A 17,669-nucleotide genomic window follows, 5' to 3' on the forward strand; every position below is an offset into this window, starting at 1 on the left:
CTATACAGAGTGTGAGAGGAAGCCCCTTCCTCTAGCCTTTTACAGATTCTTTCTTTGTGTGTAACATGAACGTTAGTGTGGGAGGGATGTAATCTTGGAAATATTTCAGACTGCCCTGAATTGATTAGTTTAAAAATGAATGCACTTAATAATCTTATGTAGCAACCACATATTCTGTTCAGCAGAGATTTTTATACCATAATAAACTGCACAAAGACAGGCTGTTTTATAACACAGTTCTGATTAGGAAGGAGGTGGCAATAGGAGAAGTTGTGCATCTCCCTGGCTGTGGGCATGTGAATGGGTATGTGAGCTTCATGCAGGTACACCCTGTGACATTTCCACGCCAGAGCAATGTAGGTCTTCCCTTTAGGACCATTTACAACAAGAGAGAAAGCTGCACAACCACCTCAGCCATCTCCTTCTTCTTCTACTTCTTCTTCTTCTGCGATCACTCGTAGCCAAGTAAGATTGTCTTCCATAAACACAGTTTTAACAATGAGTCCGTAAGTGACTGTGGAGGCCAATTCTGGATCCACATGTCCTTCCACAGTGGGGACATTGATTTCTAGGCAGGAGTTGATCATGGCGTGGATTTGCCAAGTGTTCCTTCCTCCTAGCATGTTTCTCCCTTGCGTCCTGAGTTTGAGTGTCTCCAAAGCCCATGACACCTTTGGTAAAGGCTGCTCTCCAACTGGAGCGCTCGCAGGCCAGTGTTTCTCAGTTGTCAGTGTTTATACTACATTTTTTTTAGATTTGCCTTGTCTTTAAATCTCTTTTGTTAACCACAAGCATTACGCTTTCCATTTTTAAGTTTGGAATAGAGTAGTTGCTTTGGAAGACGATCATCAGGCATCTGCACAACATGACCAGTCCAACGAAGTTGATGTTGAAGAATCATTGCTTCAACACTGGTGATCTTTGCGTCTTCCAATACATTGATATTAGTTTGCCTGTCTTCCCAAGTGATGTGTAAAATTTTTCGGAGACACCATTGATGGAATCTTTCAAGGAGTTGGAGATGGCATTTATAAGTGGTCCATGTTTCACAAGCATACAGTAAGAATGGTAGTACAATAGCTTTGTAAACAAGCATTTTGGTTTCCCTGTGAATGTCCCTGTCATCAAACACCTTGCATTTCAATTGGGAAAAAGCCGCACTCGCAGAGCTCAGGCAATGCTGGATTTCAGCATCAATATTGGCCCTTGTGAAAAGATAACTGCCTAGGTAGGAGAATTGATCAACATTTTCCAAAATTACACCATTGAGTTGGATTTGTGGTGCTGCAGAGGGGTTATTTTGTACTTGTTGGTGCAGCACTTTGGTTTTTTGGATGTTGAGTGATAGGCCAAGCTTTTCATAAGCTTCTGCAAAGGTATTTAGAATGGCTTGGAGGTCATCCTCTGAGTGTGTGCACACTCAGCCATACTGCTTCCATCGCTCAAGATATACCTACGTAATCTCTCTTTCTTGTGCTTATTGTCTGATCTTGTCTACCCCATTGACTTGTATGGAAGACTGGTATGTGACATAAACAAATAAATAGGCTTTCCACCCGCCACATGAAGTGAGAAATTCTGTACCCCCAACAGATGTACAGAAGCCAGCTGAGAAGTTTTGTTAGTTTTACTTCCCTCAGACATCTTGGGTCATTCCTTATGACCAGGAACTGACACATATCATCAAAGAAAGAGAGTTGTTTGACTGATATATACACACTATATCTTCAAGTACAGTCTTTCCCTCAAAAAATTGGGGCACTGCAGTTTACCACTCACAACATTACAATTCCCAGAAACCCTTAACAAACCACAGTGTGTGTTGTGTATACACAGCAAGGCCGGCCCAATACATTTTGGTGCCTAAGGCGAACTCCAAAATGGCATGTCCCCACACCAGGGGAGAAGTGAATATCTACATCAGAAACAAGGAAGCAATAAAAATTAACATCAGGCTCTTCTGCCCCTGTGGATCCTGCTGCCTGAGGTGGTCACCACACTTTTTCTCATGGGTGGGCTGGCTCTGGAAGGCAGTCAGAGTTCTGAAACTAAGGGAAGATGCTTTCATCTTACAGTCCCATTGCTGCAGACTTACACTTGTATATTGACACACACGGTTTTCAAAAACTGTAAATTGCAATATCAATAAGTATGAGGGAATTATTTTAGCCCACTGTTGCATGCATGTAAACTTTAATTTAAAATCTTTTCTATTGCATCTGGGTAGCATTGTTTGCATGCAGATAAAATGCAATTGCTTGGACATCATACTGAGATCAATAAATTAAGGAGGTGAGCTCTACACAGTTCATAAAAATTAGATATATTTATATACTTGAACTTATAACAGTGGTGTGCATGAAGAATGACTTATAATTCATTTTATATTTATCTGTGCTTTCCTCCCAGTCCCTTTGCTCAGTGATATTTCAAAGAATGTTCATAAGGATTTTGATGCCAAAAGGAAACTGTTACGTAGAATTAAAACAACTGCATTCCATTTAGTAGGCTAGAAGAACTATTTGATCCCAGATTAATTGGATGTTGCTCAAAAAGCCTTTCTCCCTTTTTTGTGCAGCGTTTGGAAACACATGAACAGAGATTATTTGCAACTTCACCCATGGATACAGAAGTAGATCTGGAAGGCTACCAAACTGCATTAGAAGAAGTACTCTCATGGCTTCTGTCTACTGAAGATTCTTTGCAAGCACAGGGAGATATATCCACTGATGTAGAAGAAGTTAAAGAGCAGTTTCACACCCACGAGGTATGTGTGAACAACACAGATTGAAAAACCAACACAAACACTTCACCATCTGCTAATTGCTGATCTTTTATCTGTTTTGCGCATTAAGACCAAAAGCTTGATATTCAATTGGTACTTTGGTCTTCCTTTTGCTCAAAAGACTGTGTTCTAGCAACAGCCAAATTTGTTTGTATTAAAAAGTTTAAAATTGTTCTCAAAACATTTTATTGAATAAAGTTTAGAATTTTCAATAGAATCTGTAATTTCTAAATACATCTTTCTTTCTCTGGTGGTAATCTTTGTTAAAATTGTTTTTGAAGGGTTTTATGATGGAATTAACAGCTCACCAGGGACGTGTTGGTGATGTTTTGCAAATAGGCAGCCAACTTCTGTCATTTGGGAAGCTTTCAGAAGATGAAGAAAATGAAATACAAGAACAAATGAATCTTCTTAATTCACGATGGGAAAATCTCAGGGTCACAAGTATGGAAAAACAGAGCAAGTGAGTAAATATAAACTTGGGCAAACACTTTTGTAATTGGTGCAAATATTGTTGCAGGGTGTGCTATTTAGTTCAGATTTTGTTGTATTTATCTTACTTTGCTGCAATTTCATGAGTGTCAAAATTGATTGTAAGAGAATGGAAGTGGAGCACAACAGATGGACTAGAGCCACAGATCTGCAAGCTCACATTTTAAAAGGCCTTATTGAGAGAAGTTTCACACTCAATACAAAAGTTATTCCCACATAAACTTTTATCTTGTTATTGCACTTTGTTAGGAAGGGAATGGGGACTTTCCATACCTTTGCTATCCCTATCTATGTGAATAAACAGCCTTGGCAGTTTCAGAACTGGCAGTCAAAAGTGTAGGAAACAAGCATGACAACTTGCAATCCTAACACAGAAATAAAAGTATGATCTGATAGGTATCAGTGAGACTTTGAGTCTCATGATTGAAATTCAGCACTTGAAGGGTATACCTTGTTCAAAAGGAATATATCCAACATAGAAGGATGGGGAATTGCATTATATGTTAAGAATATATATGCCAATATGGAAACACCATTGAAAGAATCTGAGTAGCAACTGAAGGAAAGCAAAACAGCATAGTACAGACTCCTCAGCCAGCTGGAAAGCATGGCTGATCCTTTCCTGAATAACTCTAGTAATGGGCTATTTCAAGCAGCCTAATATCTGCCTGAAGTCTAACTGCTGAAAATGAAAAAAAAAAATTAAAATCCCACAATCAGACTCCTCTCCCCTGTGCCCCCTGGGGCAAGAACGCCATGGATTTGAAGGAAGAGTCAGAGAATCAGAGGGAATCACTGTCAAAGATGTCCCATGGATTTCTCACTGCCCCAGAAATGTTGGCACAGGATGTAGCTATACGAAGTTGTCTTGCCATTCTCCAACTCTAATACAGTATGTCCATCCCAGAAGTTCCAATAATCTAGCATTCTTCACAGGTAAGCCTCCTTGAGCTAAAGAGCTTCTCCCCACCAGGGGTTGATTGATTCAATCAGGCTGCTACTGAAGCAAGATTCAAAACTTTTGTCAGAAGTTGACCCTCTTGAATGTCATGCCTTACTTTGCCTCTGTTGGATTGTAGCTTATCAAAGCATGGACATGCTCTGTATGGATTTTCCTTGCTCGTTCCTGCTCTTTTGTCACTTGACTGTGATTGCTGTGAACCTCCTGGTTGACTAGGACCCTTGTTCTACATGGATCATCATCTGGAACAGAACAGTGTCCAATTAATTCTTGCCTAGTCTTGCTGACAATTTAATCTCTTAGAAGGTAAAGAAAGCAACAAGGGACTCTACTACTCTGGACTTATACCTGACCAACAGCAAAGAACTAGTTGATAAGCCTTCAGATAAAGTGCTCATGCCATCTTGGAGTTCACAAGAGCAAGGGATGTGAAAACTGAAGCTAGTCAGATGTGTACCCTGTGCTTTAAGTGAGTGAGAGCGGTTCCAAGAGCGATAATCAAAGCCATTTCTGATTTAGTTCAATTGGAATTTTACTTCAGAATCACACAAATCTGACAGAACCTAAGATAAAAAACAGCCTAGAACAGTGTGATGATAAGCTGCTTTAAACTACGATGAGATTAATGACATAATTATCATTTACAGTAGAGCTCGATTAATGGAGCTCCCATATTGCAATGAGAGTTTGTCATATATTTGTAGGTTTCTTTTTAAAAGCAACTTCGTTTTTTTTAATACAGTTATGGTTGATTATGTCATTTCAACTGGGTGTACTGCTTTCTATTCAAGTTCCAAAACTATAATTTCCTGATCTCTCCTCACCTTTTGTTAAGGAAAAAGGTGTATTGTTAAAATAGTACGAGACCCATACTTACATCAGAACAAAAGATTTGACAGTATTGCCAATCAAATACACAGTGTTTAAATAATTTCAGAACTGCAAGGACTGATGAAAAATACTGCCAGTTTAAAAAAGGAACAGCCATATTTATGTACTTAGAAAATAGGCATGTGTTGTGTGGATGTATTTAAAACACTATTATTAAAATAAACTTGGCCCTAGTTGTGTGTTCACAGTGTCCTCAGACAGGTCGACATTAAAATATATATGTGATGGGTATTTGGTGCGTTTTGATATCAGTTGTTCTGTGCTTCCCTTGAATGTTAGGTCTCTGTAGCTGGAGTATACAGATTGATTTCTGATTCACAAGGTCACAGAGATCAGTTGGGTTTTTGAAAAAGCTTCCAGCTCACTGGTAGAAACTATTTTTAAAATGGGGTTAGCATGTTTTAATTTGCAAATAAGAATATAAAATAGTCCTGCGGGAACAGTCCAGATTTTGTTTAACATCCTGCTTCCAAGGAAGCCTGCAAGCTGCGTAAGAAGGTGAGTGCTTCCCTATGGTTGCCTCTTAGGCAACTGCTTGCCAGTGGTGATATTGCCTCTTAATGGGGAGGTTTCATTTAGCTCCCATGAAATTGTCTCATCACCTTGTGAAGCAAGGGTAACTATTGTTGCAAGCACATTTTTCTGGCTCTCCCAGACTACTCTGATTTCAGTAAAAAGGTAAAGGGACCCCTGACCGTTAAGTCCAGTCATGGACGACTCTGGGGTTGCAGCGCTCATCTCGCTTTATTGGCCAAGGGAGCCGGCATACAGCTTTCGGGTCATGTGGCCAGCATGACTAAGCCGCTTTTGGCGAACCAGAGCAGCGCACGGAAACACTGTTTACCTTCCCGCTGGAGCAGTACCTATTTCTCTACTTGCACTTTGATGTGCTTTCGAACTGCTAGGTTGGCAGGAGCAGGGACCGAGCAATGGGAGCTCACCCCGTTGCGGGGATTTGAACCGCCGACCTTCTGATCAGCAAGCCCTAGGCTCTGTGGTTTAAACCATAGCGCCACCAAAAAACTTTTTTTAAATTACACACAGAACTGCGGTGGGCATAGTAAAGGGGATGTATGTTTCCCCGACCACAGTCATTGGATAAACTGTTTTCTCTGTGTGTGCGCACACATGTGTACATGGCAGTGTGTTCTGACCACATCCACCACTGGTATGTGGCCCCACATGATTGGCCCTGGGTGACTGCAGTCCTGGTGCCAAAAAGAGGATTAGCCACTCCTGTTTTAAAGCAAGCCATGCTGGTGAGTTTCACCATCTTTCATGGCAGCTGTTTCTTTCTTTTGCGCTATGTAAAGAAGTACTTTTTTTTGCCTCTCCTGTCAACCAATTTTATCGCACAATTTTGATGTCTAGTGTTACTTTTTCGATTCCTGCCATGAAAAGTCAGCAGATTAGTGGCTCTGCCCGATCAGCTGGACTTTCATGGGGAATGGAAAATGACACTTCAGGTAGGTACAATTGTATTTTTTATTCATAAAAACTGGTTTTTTTATAGTGATTATTGTTAATGATTTATTGTGTTTAACGCTGAAAGCCACCTGATGTGAAATCAAATGTGTGTTGGTTTTCTTCAGTTTTTCTAGCTCCATAATACTCCCTGATTGGGAAATCAGAATCACACTCCATATTCCAAACAGGGCCACACTTTAGATATGTGTAAAGTCTTTGGTAATACTGTATTAGCCATCTTATTTTCAATCCTTTTACACATAAGGACAACCTACTCCTTTTTGAACTTGCCATTCTTTAAGAGAGCCTCTTGAATGTACCATTATTATTTTTTGCCTTAGTGTGTTGTTTTGCTGAATTTATTGTGTTTTAATTGACTGGATTATTGTTTTGCATGGTTTGTCATCTGCTCCATTTAGTGAGAGAGAAATGTGGGTTACAAATGTTAATAGAAATAGAGGAATAAGTAATTCCTGATACGGAGTTTATTTTATTTCTGGCACAGACTGGGTTAAAAGTTTTAATGGTGTTTATCGGTCATGACTCCCAAAATCTTTTTCTTGGTTAGTCACCAACAGTTCAGTGTATATGTGAGCTTACAAATTCTTTTGCCCTGATATACATCACTTGCTTCAAATGACAAGTTCCCAACAGTATGAAAGGTATTGGGATAATCAGTTTTGTCCTTGAAGCAAATAAATGCTTGAGGACAATGTAATAGTATATCATTTTCCTCTCTTTGGGTAAACTATAATTATTTTGATTGAGGAAACCATCCTATCAAAATAAAGCTACTTATGTCCAGAAGAATCAGTAAGGAAAAGCCTTGGGAAAGCAGTAAACCCTAGTAATCTGAAGAACAAAACTGGCAAGAATTACTGGGCTTGACTGGTTCAGACATTGGGGGTAAGAGATTAGCCCCCTGTGCTGGAAGAATACTTGGTTATAGAATGGAATCATAGATAGTTTGAGCTGTGGCATGTATAATACAGTCTGCCATCTTGCCCTGATGGGACAGGAGAAGAACAATCTGATAAACCGCCACCACTCAGCTCCCAGTGGTGGTCCCTCTTTCTTCTAACTGCCACCATAGCAAATTCTTACCCTGCAGAGAGGAGGGGAAAAATAAGTTGCAACTTTCAAGTAAACAGTCATATTTCAATTTTATGGTGATTTTTTTTTTTGAGGGGGCGTGATATTGTTGAAACAATCTTAGGTAAACCATTCTGTGGGGACTCTGAACAGGGGCATAGAACTACTTTCAATAAATAAATATAATCATCATGACTTGCAATGTCATGTGATGCCAGATGGTGAATCTCATGTCATTAAATGAGTTGGTGCCTATCCTTAATCTTGACAGTGTTACTGGGATACAAGTATATTGACAAGAATTATTAGAAGGAAAATGTATATATGTTATTTTTAAAATATATTTTTATTCATCGATATAATAATGCACCAGAACAAAACAAAAAAATATTGAACTATTGTGTTCTTACTTTTGCTCTTTACTGGTTAATCTGCTAAAGGTTTTTCACTTACTCGTAAAAGCTTCCTGCCCTCATAGATACCAATATTTTGACTCTCTTGCATAATTGGCAACAAAATAATGCATGAAGGCTTTAAAAATTGAATCTGTTTAGTAAAAGGTCTTGCCATGACAAATTAAGTTATGGATATTTTGAGAACAAAAAGGCTGGTTTAACATCGAAGCACATTGCAAAGATTTCATAATTGTCCTTAAATTAGATTTCAGTATTAGACCTTCTGTTAAGCATTAGCTAAAATAAATGTGTGAAAGGTTAGAGAAAAACTTCATACAAAAAAGTGGTGAAAAAAATCGCTTTAAAAAATCGCTTTCAACCATAATGTTCCTTGTCTCAATAAACATTGATATACCATGTTATAATTAAACCGTTGCCATATCGTAGCAATTCTTTTTTGTATGTGATTGAAATCCATTTGCTTCTGGGCTGAGAGACTGGAAGCTGATTACTAAAGTAAATAGCAACATTTCACCACAGTTTGATATAATATGACACAGAATGAAACGGTATATTTGAAATACTGGGTCTATAAATATATGGACTTTTCCTTAGCTATCTCAGAGGCTATCAAAAACACATTATTCAGAGTTGCCTAAGAGCCCAGAAGAAACTGTGAATTGGCCAGTCATTCTAAATCTCTCAAATGGTCTTAACAAATAACTTGTGGGGTGGGGGTGGGGTGCGGGGTTGTGAAAAAAGATAAATGATAAATATTAACACTAGTTTAACATGATAAGAGTTGTCCTCTTTATTTTTGTAGTGTAGTTGAGGCACACTGGTGGTCGGAAACTAAAAACAAAGGACTTAGAATGACTTGATAAAGCACTTGAGTCAGTCACAGAGTGTGGCTGGTGAGGGAAGACGTGGCTTTCTAAGAATCCCAAGGGCCAAACAGAGAGCCTTAAAGGGCCGCATTTAGTGTCCCCATGCCTGAGGTATCCCATCCCTTGCTTAGATAAACAAATATGAATTGACAAAGGACTTCTCTGTCCACTTCTTAGTTTCATCCCATGGTATGTATTATTCACCATATAATTCAATAATAAGGCATTCCAGAATTAACAGCCCCCTATAAGTCTTCACAATTGTTTGGGAAGGTTACTTCCCTTCTCCACCCCCAACCCCCCCCCAAAAAAAAACACCAACAACCTCTCCTGGCTGTTAAAGATTCAAAATGTTGGGTTGTTTTGTAGGACAGGGAAGAGGTGAAAGAAGGAAAAGAGCCACCACTGTTTGTATTCTTACTCTGTCTTGCTGCTATCCCATTAATACTGATGCAAAAAATGCACTGGGATATTTAGGGAATGGTAGAGACATACTAGTCTCACACAATACAGTTGTAGTTGTTTGTGTTGCAACAGTTATAGCAGGGACTTGGATCTCTATCTGGATTTGACCCTTTCTCAGAAGTCAAAATATTTGCTTCTTTGACATTATTATATAGGGAAATCAGTTAATACAGTGTAATTATACCAGTCCTAAAAGTATTCAACATTTAAGTGAATATGATTTTGGTCATTTCTCTTCACATGTTCTAATTAAACCCAAGGAGATTCTGTGGATCATGACCATAATCTGAAAATTCCCCAAAGGCAAGCAAAGTGTTGTTTTTCTAATATGTAAAGTGACTAGTATTCTGAGGCATAATTCTTTTTCATTGACATTTCCAGTGAGAAGGATTTTGCCCTATCAATAGTCCAGTTGTTGATTTTTGTGAGCCTTAAAACTGGTTATTGAATAATGAGTATAACACTTTGGCCATTTCACTGTAGTTAAAATATTACTAGAAATCTCTGTGTTTTAACATGCTGTATCATCAATCTACTGTAATATGAATGGTTCTTAAGGAAAAATAATTTTGATTACCACTGATTACCATTAAATACATATCTGCTTCAAGGAAATTCTATTTTATTTGATGTTACCATCTTTTTAAATATAACTTTTATGCTGCATCTAGATGACATTGTAAACATGTTTGGATGGCCATCTGTCATGGATGCTTTAGCTGAGATTCCTGCATTGCAGGGGGTTGGACTAGATGACCCTTGGGTCCCTTCCAACTCTACAATTCTATGATTCTAAATAATTAAACTCCAGTGTTTTCTCACAACCTGTTCTAGATCTGTTTTGTGGCCCACGTTAAAAAGAAAATTTAATGGAATTTTGGTGCTAGTATGGATATGTCAAGTGCTATTGTGACATATTAGGGATTCTATTAATTAGATATTTTCTTTGCAGGTTCTGCCCTTTAGTTTCTGCCCTTTAATGGCATGTCCTTTAGTGGCAGCAGGACTGCCTGTTAATTACCACTTCAGTAGTATCTCTTAGTTGCCTTTTAAGGACAATTTCCATTCTTGTGGAGGTATATATTTCTTTTGGACCATTACTGAGTGTCCAATTAATGAGGTCGCCTGGGTGGTCCCACACAACTCAAACAATAAAATAATTCAACCATCAAAACTTAGAACAGAAACTATAACAATAAGGAACAATAAGCAATGTTTTCCATTAGTAATGCCACTGCTGCACATAGCAGTAAGCAATAAAAGAGAAGAATTGCAAGCAGGAAGCAATTAACATTGGAAGGAACCTTTGCTGAATGGAACATTTTATAAATAGAATAGAATTGTGGTGGAGAACCTGCAGCCCAAAGGCTGTGTACAGCTCCCAGCCTAATTTACCAAGGGTCGTCAGGAATGCTAGCTTCAGCACACCCAATGACCTCTGCAAGTTTCCTTTTTTGGGGGTGGGAGGGGGATAAATATGTTGGTTACCTTTCCACACTACCTGGTCAATGTTCAGATGGCAGCAATGGCCATAATGCACATGCAGAAGAACGTTGGCCATGGAGAATTCGTACTATGTTATGCGATAAGTAAAACTTCCATTTCAATTTATTGAGGGGAAGTATTTATATATATTTGCAGATTTATAAACCTATTCACAGCCACAAGCTATCAGAGCAGTGTAGAATAAGATAAAATTAAGCCTTTGCACCCTGAATGCTTCTTAGGTATTTTCATTTTTTCCTTGTTAGAGTTTAAATCATTGAGATTTACAATTTTGGAGTTTAATACATGTTTTACATTTTCAATATTATGTATTTTATATTGCTGCAAGCCACTTTGAAAACAAATGGTGAAATGCTGGATATAATATATGAATAAAGAAATGTAAATGTGTTAAAATACAAAAGAAAGCAGTTTCTTAGCAGTCTCTTATAAATGACTAAGGCCCAGGGGCCGGATCCGGCCCAATCACCTTCTAAATCCAGCCCATGGACAGTCCAGGAATCAGTGTGTTTTAACATGAGTAGAATGTGCCCTTTTATTTAAAATGCATCTCTGGGTTATTTGTGGGGCATAGGAATTTGTTCATTTTTTCTTCTTCAAAATATAGTCCATCCCCCCACAAGGTCCGAGGGACAGTGGACCGGCCCCCTGCTGAAAAAGTTTGCTGACCCCTGGACTATAGCATGGAAGCAACCACACCCTGTTCCTTTATTTGTGAACTCCTCATCAAAAGTTTATTTTTTAAAAAAAGTTTATTGGTATGGCTAACATGAGGCTATGGTAAACAATGAATTGTGGCCTATAGTAAACAATGGACAGATGTATCATATGTTACATCTGCTTGACTTTAACTCCCTGTGCTTTTAAAAACATATTTTCCCAGTTTGCACCGCGTTCTGATGGATTTACAAAATCAGCAGCTAAGCCAACTCTCGGAATGGTTAGCTAAAACAGAAGAAAGAACAAAAAGGATAGAGTCGGAGCCCTTGGGACCTGATTTGGAGGACTTAAAGCGGCAGGTAGAAGAGCATAAGGTAAGCAAAGTCAACAAATTTATTGAGTCCATTTGTTTCTAGGGGATATGTAAATTAAATATATATATTTGAGAAAATGCCAACATAGTATTCTTGGGAAATTGAAACATTTAATAAAAGCAAATCTAGATTGAAACGGAACAAAACCTTCAGAACATGACACAGAAATTCTGGATTTTCTATTAATAAGTCCAGGATTCTCATCATTTTCTTCTTTCTTTCACACAGCCATTATTCACAGAATAAAAAGTGGGCTGGGGTGCTAAGGGAAAAGGGAATTTCAATATACTATTTACTGGAAAACACAATAATAACATTTCAGATTTTATTATTCCCCTGGTTTCTTTTGCTATCTTGTACTTTCCTTCTAGAGTCCTCCAGTTGCAAATCGACACTATTAGTTATTATAATTGGGATTTCTAATCTCATTAGCAGTGCTGGGACTCTGAGCATGCAGCCCCCGAGCACTGTAAAGTATTCTAACTGAGTGCCTGCCTTTGTATTGGAAAAGATGTGGAATGTTTTTGAAAAATGAATTTAATTATAAAAACAACAAGCTAGCACATAGTGAACAAAAGACTTTAGTACAACTGTCTTTTTTGTTGTTAGCTTCTGCTATACATAAAGACTGCAAGCCTAAGCCTATATCCAGTTTGAGTGAATGAGTTTACTTTGGTTGACAACTTGATTCCTCCTATAAATAAAATACATAAACCATTATAAATGAATGCAACTTTTCATGACTAATTAAAATAGAATGACAATTAATATACTATTATTATTCATAAATAGGTTGGGAAGTGTTTGACTGAACATCACACTCACTATAGCAGTACATAAAAATTAGTTTCCCCACATACATATACCTATTTATTGCTGTACATATTGATCTTAGCAAAGCAATCTGAAAGGGTCATAACATTTTATGCACATTTAAGTTCCAGGTGCCCCATACAGATCACAGTGATACCCTTGCTCTGTTCTTCCACTGACTGGATTCAGTAGTTCTCCAAGGCAGGGGCAAAGAAACATTTGGTTTCATGAACCAGATCCTCCTCCTCCTCCTCCTCCTCCTCCTCCTCTTCTTCTTCTTCTTCTTCTTCTTCTTCTTCTTCACCTCCTCCCCTTTCTCATTTCACTGTAAGGTCACAGCACTGGTTAAAGTAATTAAAACACAATGTTAAGAACAGTTTAAAACTACTTACAACCACAGAAATAAGGTAATTCCTATACATCTCATGTGTCAAAAAGCTAGGGTAAAGAAGCACGTGTTTAGCTTTTGCCAAAAATTATATAATGAAGATGACAGACACAAATTTTACCTGAATGATACAGCAAGGTTTCTCCTGTGCATCTAACCTATTCTGCATCCATATGTTCCAATATCAGTGTGGAAATGCCATTCACTTATAGCTGTTGAGACAGGGTACTAGCTCGATGGGAAGAGTTTGGATTCCTGGATTAGTGGATCCATGGTGTTTTTGTAGGTAGAGAGGTCAGCAACAATGTCTGCTTCTCTTTAGGTCTGTTATCTAATACCATCACCATAATTATTTTCCTTCACTTCTCTCTGATGTGTTTTGTAACCTTTTATTTCCTTCCCGAAAAGGATGATTAATTCTTTTGTCCTTGAAGGTAAATGCTGCATTAATGGTTACTTTTTTGTCTGCATTATTTGCCTCATCTGTCAAATTTAACACTTGGCTCAGCTCCTAATGTTTCATTTTCTTTTTCTTAACCCAGACAGGGGAAACAGACCTTAAAATAGTGATCATTCACTTAAATAAACTAGAATCAATCAGATGGTTCACTCTTAAGGCCAGGGCTTCTACATTAATCTTAACATTCTTCTAGTACAGAAGGAAGCATCTTCTGGAGCCTATGAGCTGACCAGAATGTCTAGTTATCTAAAAAGTACATCCTGGAAGATACGGAGATCAATGAGACTTCCAAAATCTCTTTGACCTTCTATATGAGTAGTTCCCCTCCTGTAACTATATTTGAGTTCTTGTCAGAAGGTGGTAGTCTTGGCTTGCCCTCAAAGGCATGTCCTCTGAAGTAAAAGGTAAAGGTAAAGGGACCCCTGACCATTAGGTCCAATCGTGGCCGACTCTGGGGTTGCGGCGCTCATCTCGCTTTATTGGCCAAGGGTACAGCTTTCAGGTCATGTGGCCAGCATGACTAAGCCGCTTCTGGTGAACCACAGCAGCAGCACACGGAAACGCTGTTTACCTTCCTGCCGGAGCGGTACCTATTTATCTACCTGCACATTGATATGCTTTCGAACTGCTAGGTTGGCAGGAGCAGGGACCGAGCAACGGGAGCTCACACTGTCGCTGGGATTCAAACTGCTGACCTTCTGATTGGCAGGTCCTAGGCTCTGTGGTTTAACCCACAGTGCCACCCGCGTCCCTAAGTCCTCTGGAGTACTGGTACCTAAATCTTAAATTTTCCAACCAACAATGATGTTTCTCCCACTAGGTTGGGATGCAAATAAAGTTACCAGATGCATAACAAAAGGGATTACTTTGAATGCTATCCCTAGTAGAAGGTGTGCCACTTAACATTAGCAGTAAGTACCACTGACATTATGGCAGACAGTTAAAACGCCATTGACATGGAAACATTGTATTCACCCTGACCAAGCGCTGTTAACCTCAGCGTGTTTTCCTTAACTGTCCAATAGAGAGCTAAGGTACATTATGCACCAAGCTCTTCCCCTTTATAGCATAGTTAATCTACATTTATAGTGCAAAGATGAACTCAAGAGATGAACTTTCATTCATGGACAGTAGCGTAATTGGTGAGGGTTGAGCACTATTTCTATTCCCTTCTTCTCAAGTCCCCTGCTCAAACACAAAAATAGCCCTTGCTGTGAGGCAGGCAGCCGTGATTGGAGGCACTTCCAGGCCCCATCTAAGCATCTTTCCTTACCAGGGACTGGAAGAATTGCTACCAGTACCAGCATCCATGGCAGAAAATAAATGTTCCATGAGGTGAAGAGTAGAATATAGAAATACTAATTCAAATAAATAAACTATAAACTCTACCTCCAAGTCATAACTTGTGGTGTTTATGTGAAAATTTGCAGCAGGTTGAAACGTGAGTCAGCTAGAAGCTGTTGATTTTCAAACTCAGTCTGATTAACATATTAAACATGTAAACAAATCAATTTTGGTTCAGGGATTATGATTACAGGATACTGAATTGTGTGATCTGTATATATGTTATTGCAAACCAGCTTAAGTGTCACAAGATTAAGTTATTCTTTCTTTCTGGTGAAGGATGGTGACACTGCCATTATTTCCTTGGCATAAGTCATTTCTTAGACAGTATCAAATATGGTACATGATATTACAAAACAATATATGTTGACAGTGTTCTCTTGAATACATCAAGCTACCATAATCTTGCATCCCATCCAACATACTGGCTTCCTCTGTATATGCTGAATTTTGCAAGAATGAATTCTGTTGTAAATTCCACTCTCCTCTCCCAGCAGGAGCGCTGATGGAGATTGGACAAAAATAGAGTTTGGAAAGTTACCTTAGAGCAGTCTTGCTTTTTCTTATATCCTTTGGATTCTTTTGTTGCATTTCACAATTTAATTTTTAATTTGTTGTGAAAAACCATTCTATCCCCTAGAGAGGAAGTGATGAGCTACTGTAGGAAAGAGACCAGTTTTCTTGGTCCTGGTACACTTTATTATTTAATTATGCATTTATTTACCATTTGGGGGCTGTGATTCTTTGATTTAAAGCCCAGATTAAAGAAATGAAATTAATTATAATACCTAAAGCACTGATTATATTCCCTTTCCCCAAAGCCTTCAAAAACCTGTGATAGGTCCCAGGACTTTTAGGTTGATTCACACCGTGCCCCCCTGCCTGCAATTGGATAAAAGAGCTGAGCAATGGTTAGGCAAACTTCTACATCTCAGCTGATGAAAAGCATCAAAGAAAGCGCCTCAGAAGTCAATACAGTATAACCATTTAATACCAGACTCATGAGTGCTAATAAAAAGCATTCCCACCAGAAAAAGAATAAAGCCCACACACTCTGTTTAAGGGAAACATTATTATTGCCCTCTGAAACAGGCAGCTAGAACATCTTTATAGCCATACCACATGGATATATATTCACTAAGCACTACAGTAATTGTAATGTTTGTAGTATAATGTTGTGCGTGTTTACTCAAAGGTGTCAGGGACTGGCAGGACACAGATGAGTGTGCGCAGAGGGAAGTGGGGCTGGAGAGGGGGGTCGGTGAATTGTGGAGAACTGTACTAGGTAGGAAGCAAGAAGCAGAGGCAGCTTCAGAGCTGGGAGGTGGAGCACAGGATCAGTCAGAAGAAGAGGAGGAAGAGGCAGGTCATGCAAGTGTAGGGCTGGGTGCATCCCCACCCACTCCTGTACCACTGTCACCAGAACCAGGAGGGGATTGAAGAGGGATGAGCAGAGGAAGCTGTCCACATAGGTATTGTCTCTGGCTTGTGGAAGGGGACTTGTCTCCTGTTGCTGCAACTGCTCCATAGAGCGCAGACCTGGGAATGGCTGCTTAGATGCTGGACTGGTGTGTGTGGGTATTCCGAGCCATAGAAGTGACTGTAAGTGCCAGCTTTGACAATAAAGAGTTAACTATCTGGCGTGTGCATTCCTTTGGCTGGGGAGTGCCCTTGACAAAAGATGGGTCCTATTGAGTTAATTGGGGCTTACTCCCCGGTAAGTGTGTAAAGGATTGCAATTATACTGCCTAGGAAAAATATTTAGGATTGCATATCTTGAAGGTTTGTGAAAATGAGGAAGATATTGGGCGATACCCAACATTTCTGGAACTTTCCGGTCTCCTCCCCTATGTAGTCTCCCTCCCCGCATGCTCAAAATCAGAGGAAACCCTCTGGAAAAGATGCGGGGGCAAGAGGAAATAGAAGTGCTATGTCACTGTAAAGGCATAATTTTCTGCTAGTTCTGTTCACAATATTGTCGTCGTCCCCCCCCCCCATCCCCACTTCTAGTCTGCTTATTTCATCAAAGTATGTAATAACACATAAGTGATTTGTGTGTGTGGTTTTCTCCTCCCTTTTTGTCTTAGGCCATTCAAGAAGCCTTGGAGCAGGAACAAGTCAAGGTTAATTCCCTCACACATATGGTTGTTGTAGTAGATGAAGCTAGTGGAGACAAAGCTACGGCTGCATTAGAACAACAACTTCAGGTAATTATTAAAGTGGTATGTTTGTGACAAATAGCATCACACATTCTACAGGAAACAGTTCTGTTGTGATAAGAACTTGTCATAAATTAAAGGAATGAATTGTTACCATTTTTTTCTTACATCGTGAACTTGAGTTTATAAAAATCTTCATCTTTTTAAGTGTATATAGCATGTTGACTGAGTAACTATTACTTTACCATCTGTGCCTTGGACATATTGAAGACATTTCTCTCTGTATGACAGCCTGAAGGGTGAAGTGCTAATATAAGAAGGAGGAATTGATCACACTAGAAATGCTAATGTTCCAGGAAGAACTCTTAACCCAGTAAAGTGTCTTGGACACACTCATCCCCTCCCTCACACACAGGGTGAAAGTATCAAGCTGTTCATGCCACCTTATTTGAACACATTATACACCTGGATATCCAGTTTCTTCCTGAGAATAATGCAAGCCTTGTGGTGGTGGTTCACATGTTTGGCCA

At 39.1% G+C, this 17,669-nt stretch overlaps 1 protein-coding gene across 10 annotated transcripts in view; it reads left to right on the forward strand.

The window, feature by feature from the left end:
* DMD (dystrophin) overlaps positions 1-17,669 on the forward strand; it is a 1,048,023-nt gene that overhangs the window by 383,361 nt on the left and 646,993 nt on the right. For all 10 annotated transcript variants that reach the window (XM_082219922.1, XM_082219929.1, XM_082219924.1 and 7 more), the window contains 4 exons: positions 2,579-2,767; positions 3,067-3,248; positions 11,825-11,975; positions 17,068-17,187. In XM_082219922.1, the coding sequence (XP_082076048.1) occupies positions 2,579-2,767; positions 3,067-3,248; positions 11,825-11,975; positions 17,068-17,187 (642 nt within the window). The remainder of the gene's footprint in view (positions 1-2,578; positions 2,768-3,066; positions 3,249-11,824; positions 11,976-17,067; positions 17,188-17,669) is intronic.

This window comes from Podarcis vaucheri (assembly GCF_965113315.1).
Source record: "Podarcis vaucheri genome assembly, chromosome: 4".
Classification (NCBI taxonomy): Eukaryota; Metazoa; Chordata; class Lepidosauria; order Squamata; family Lacertidae; genus Podarcis; species Podarcis vaucheri.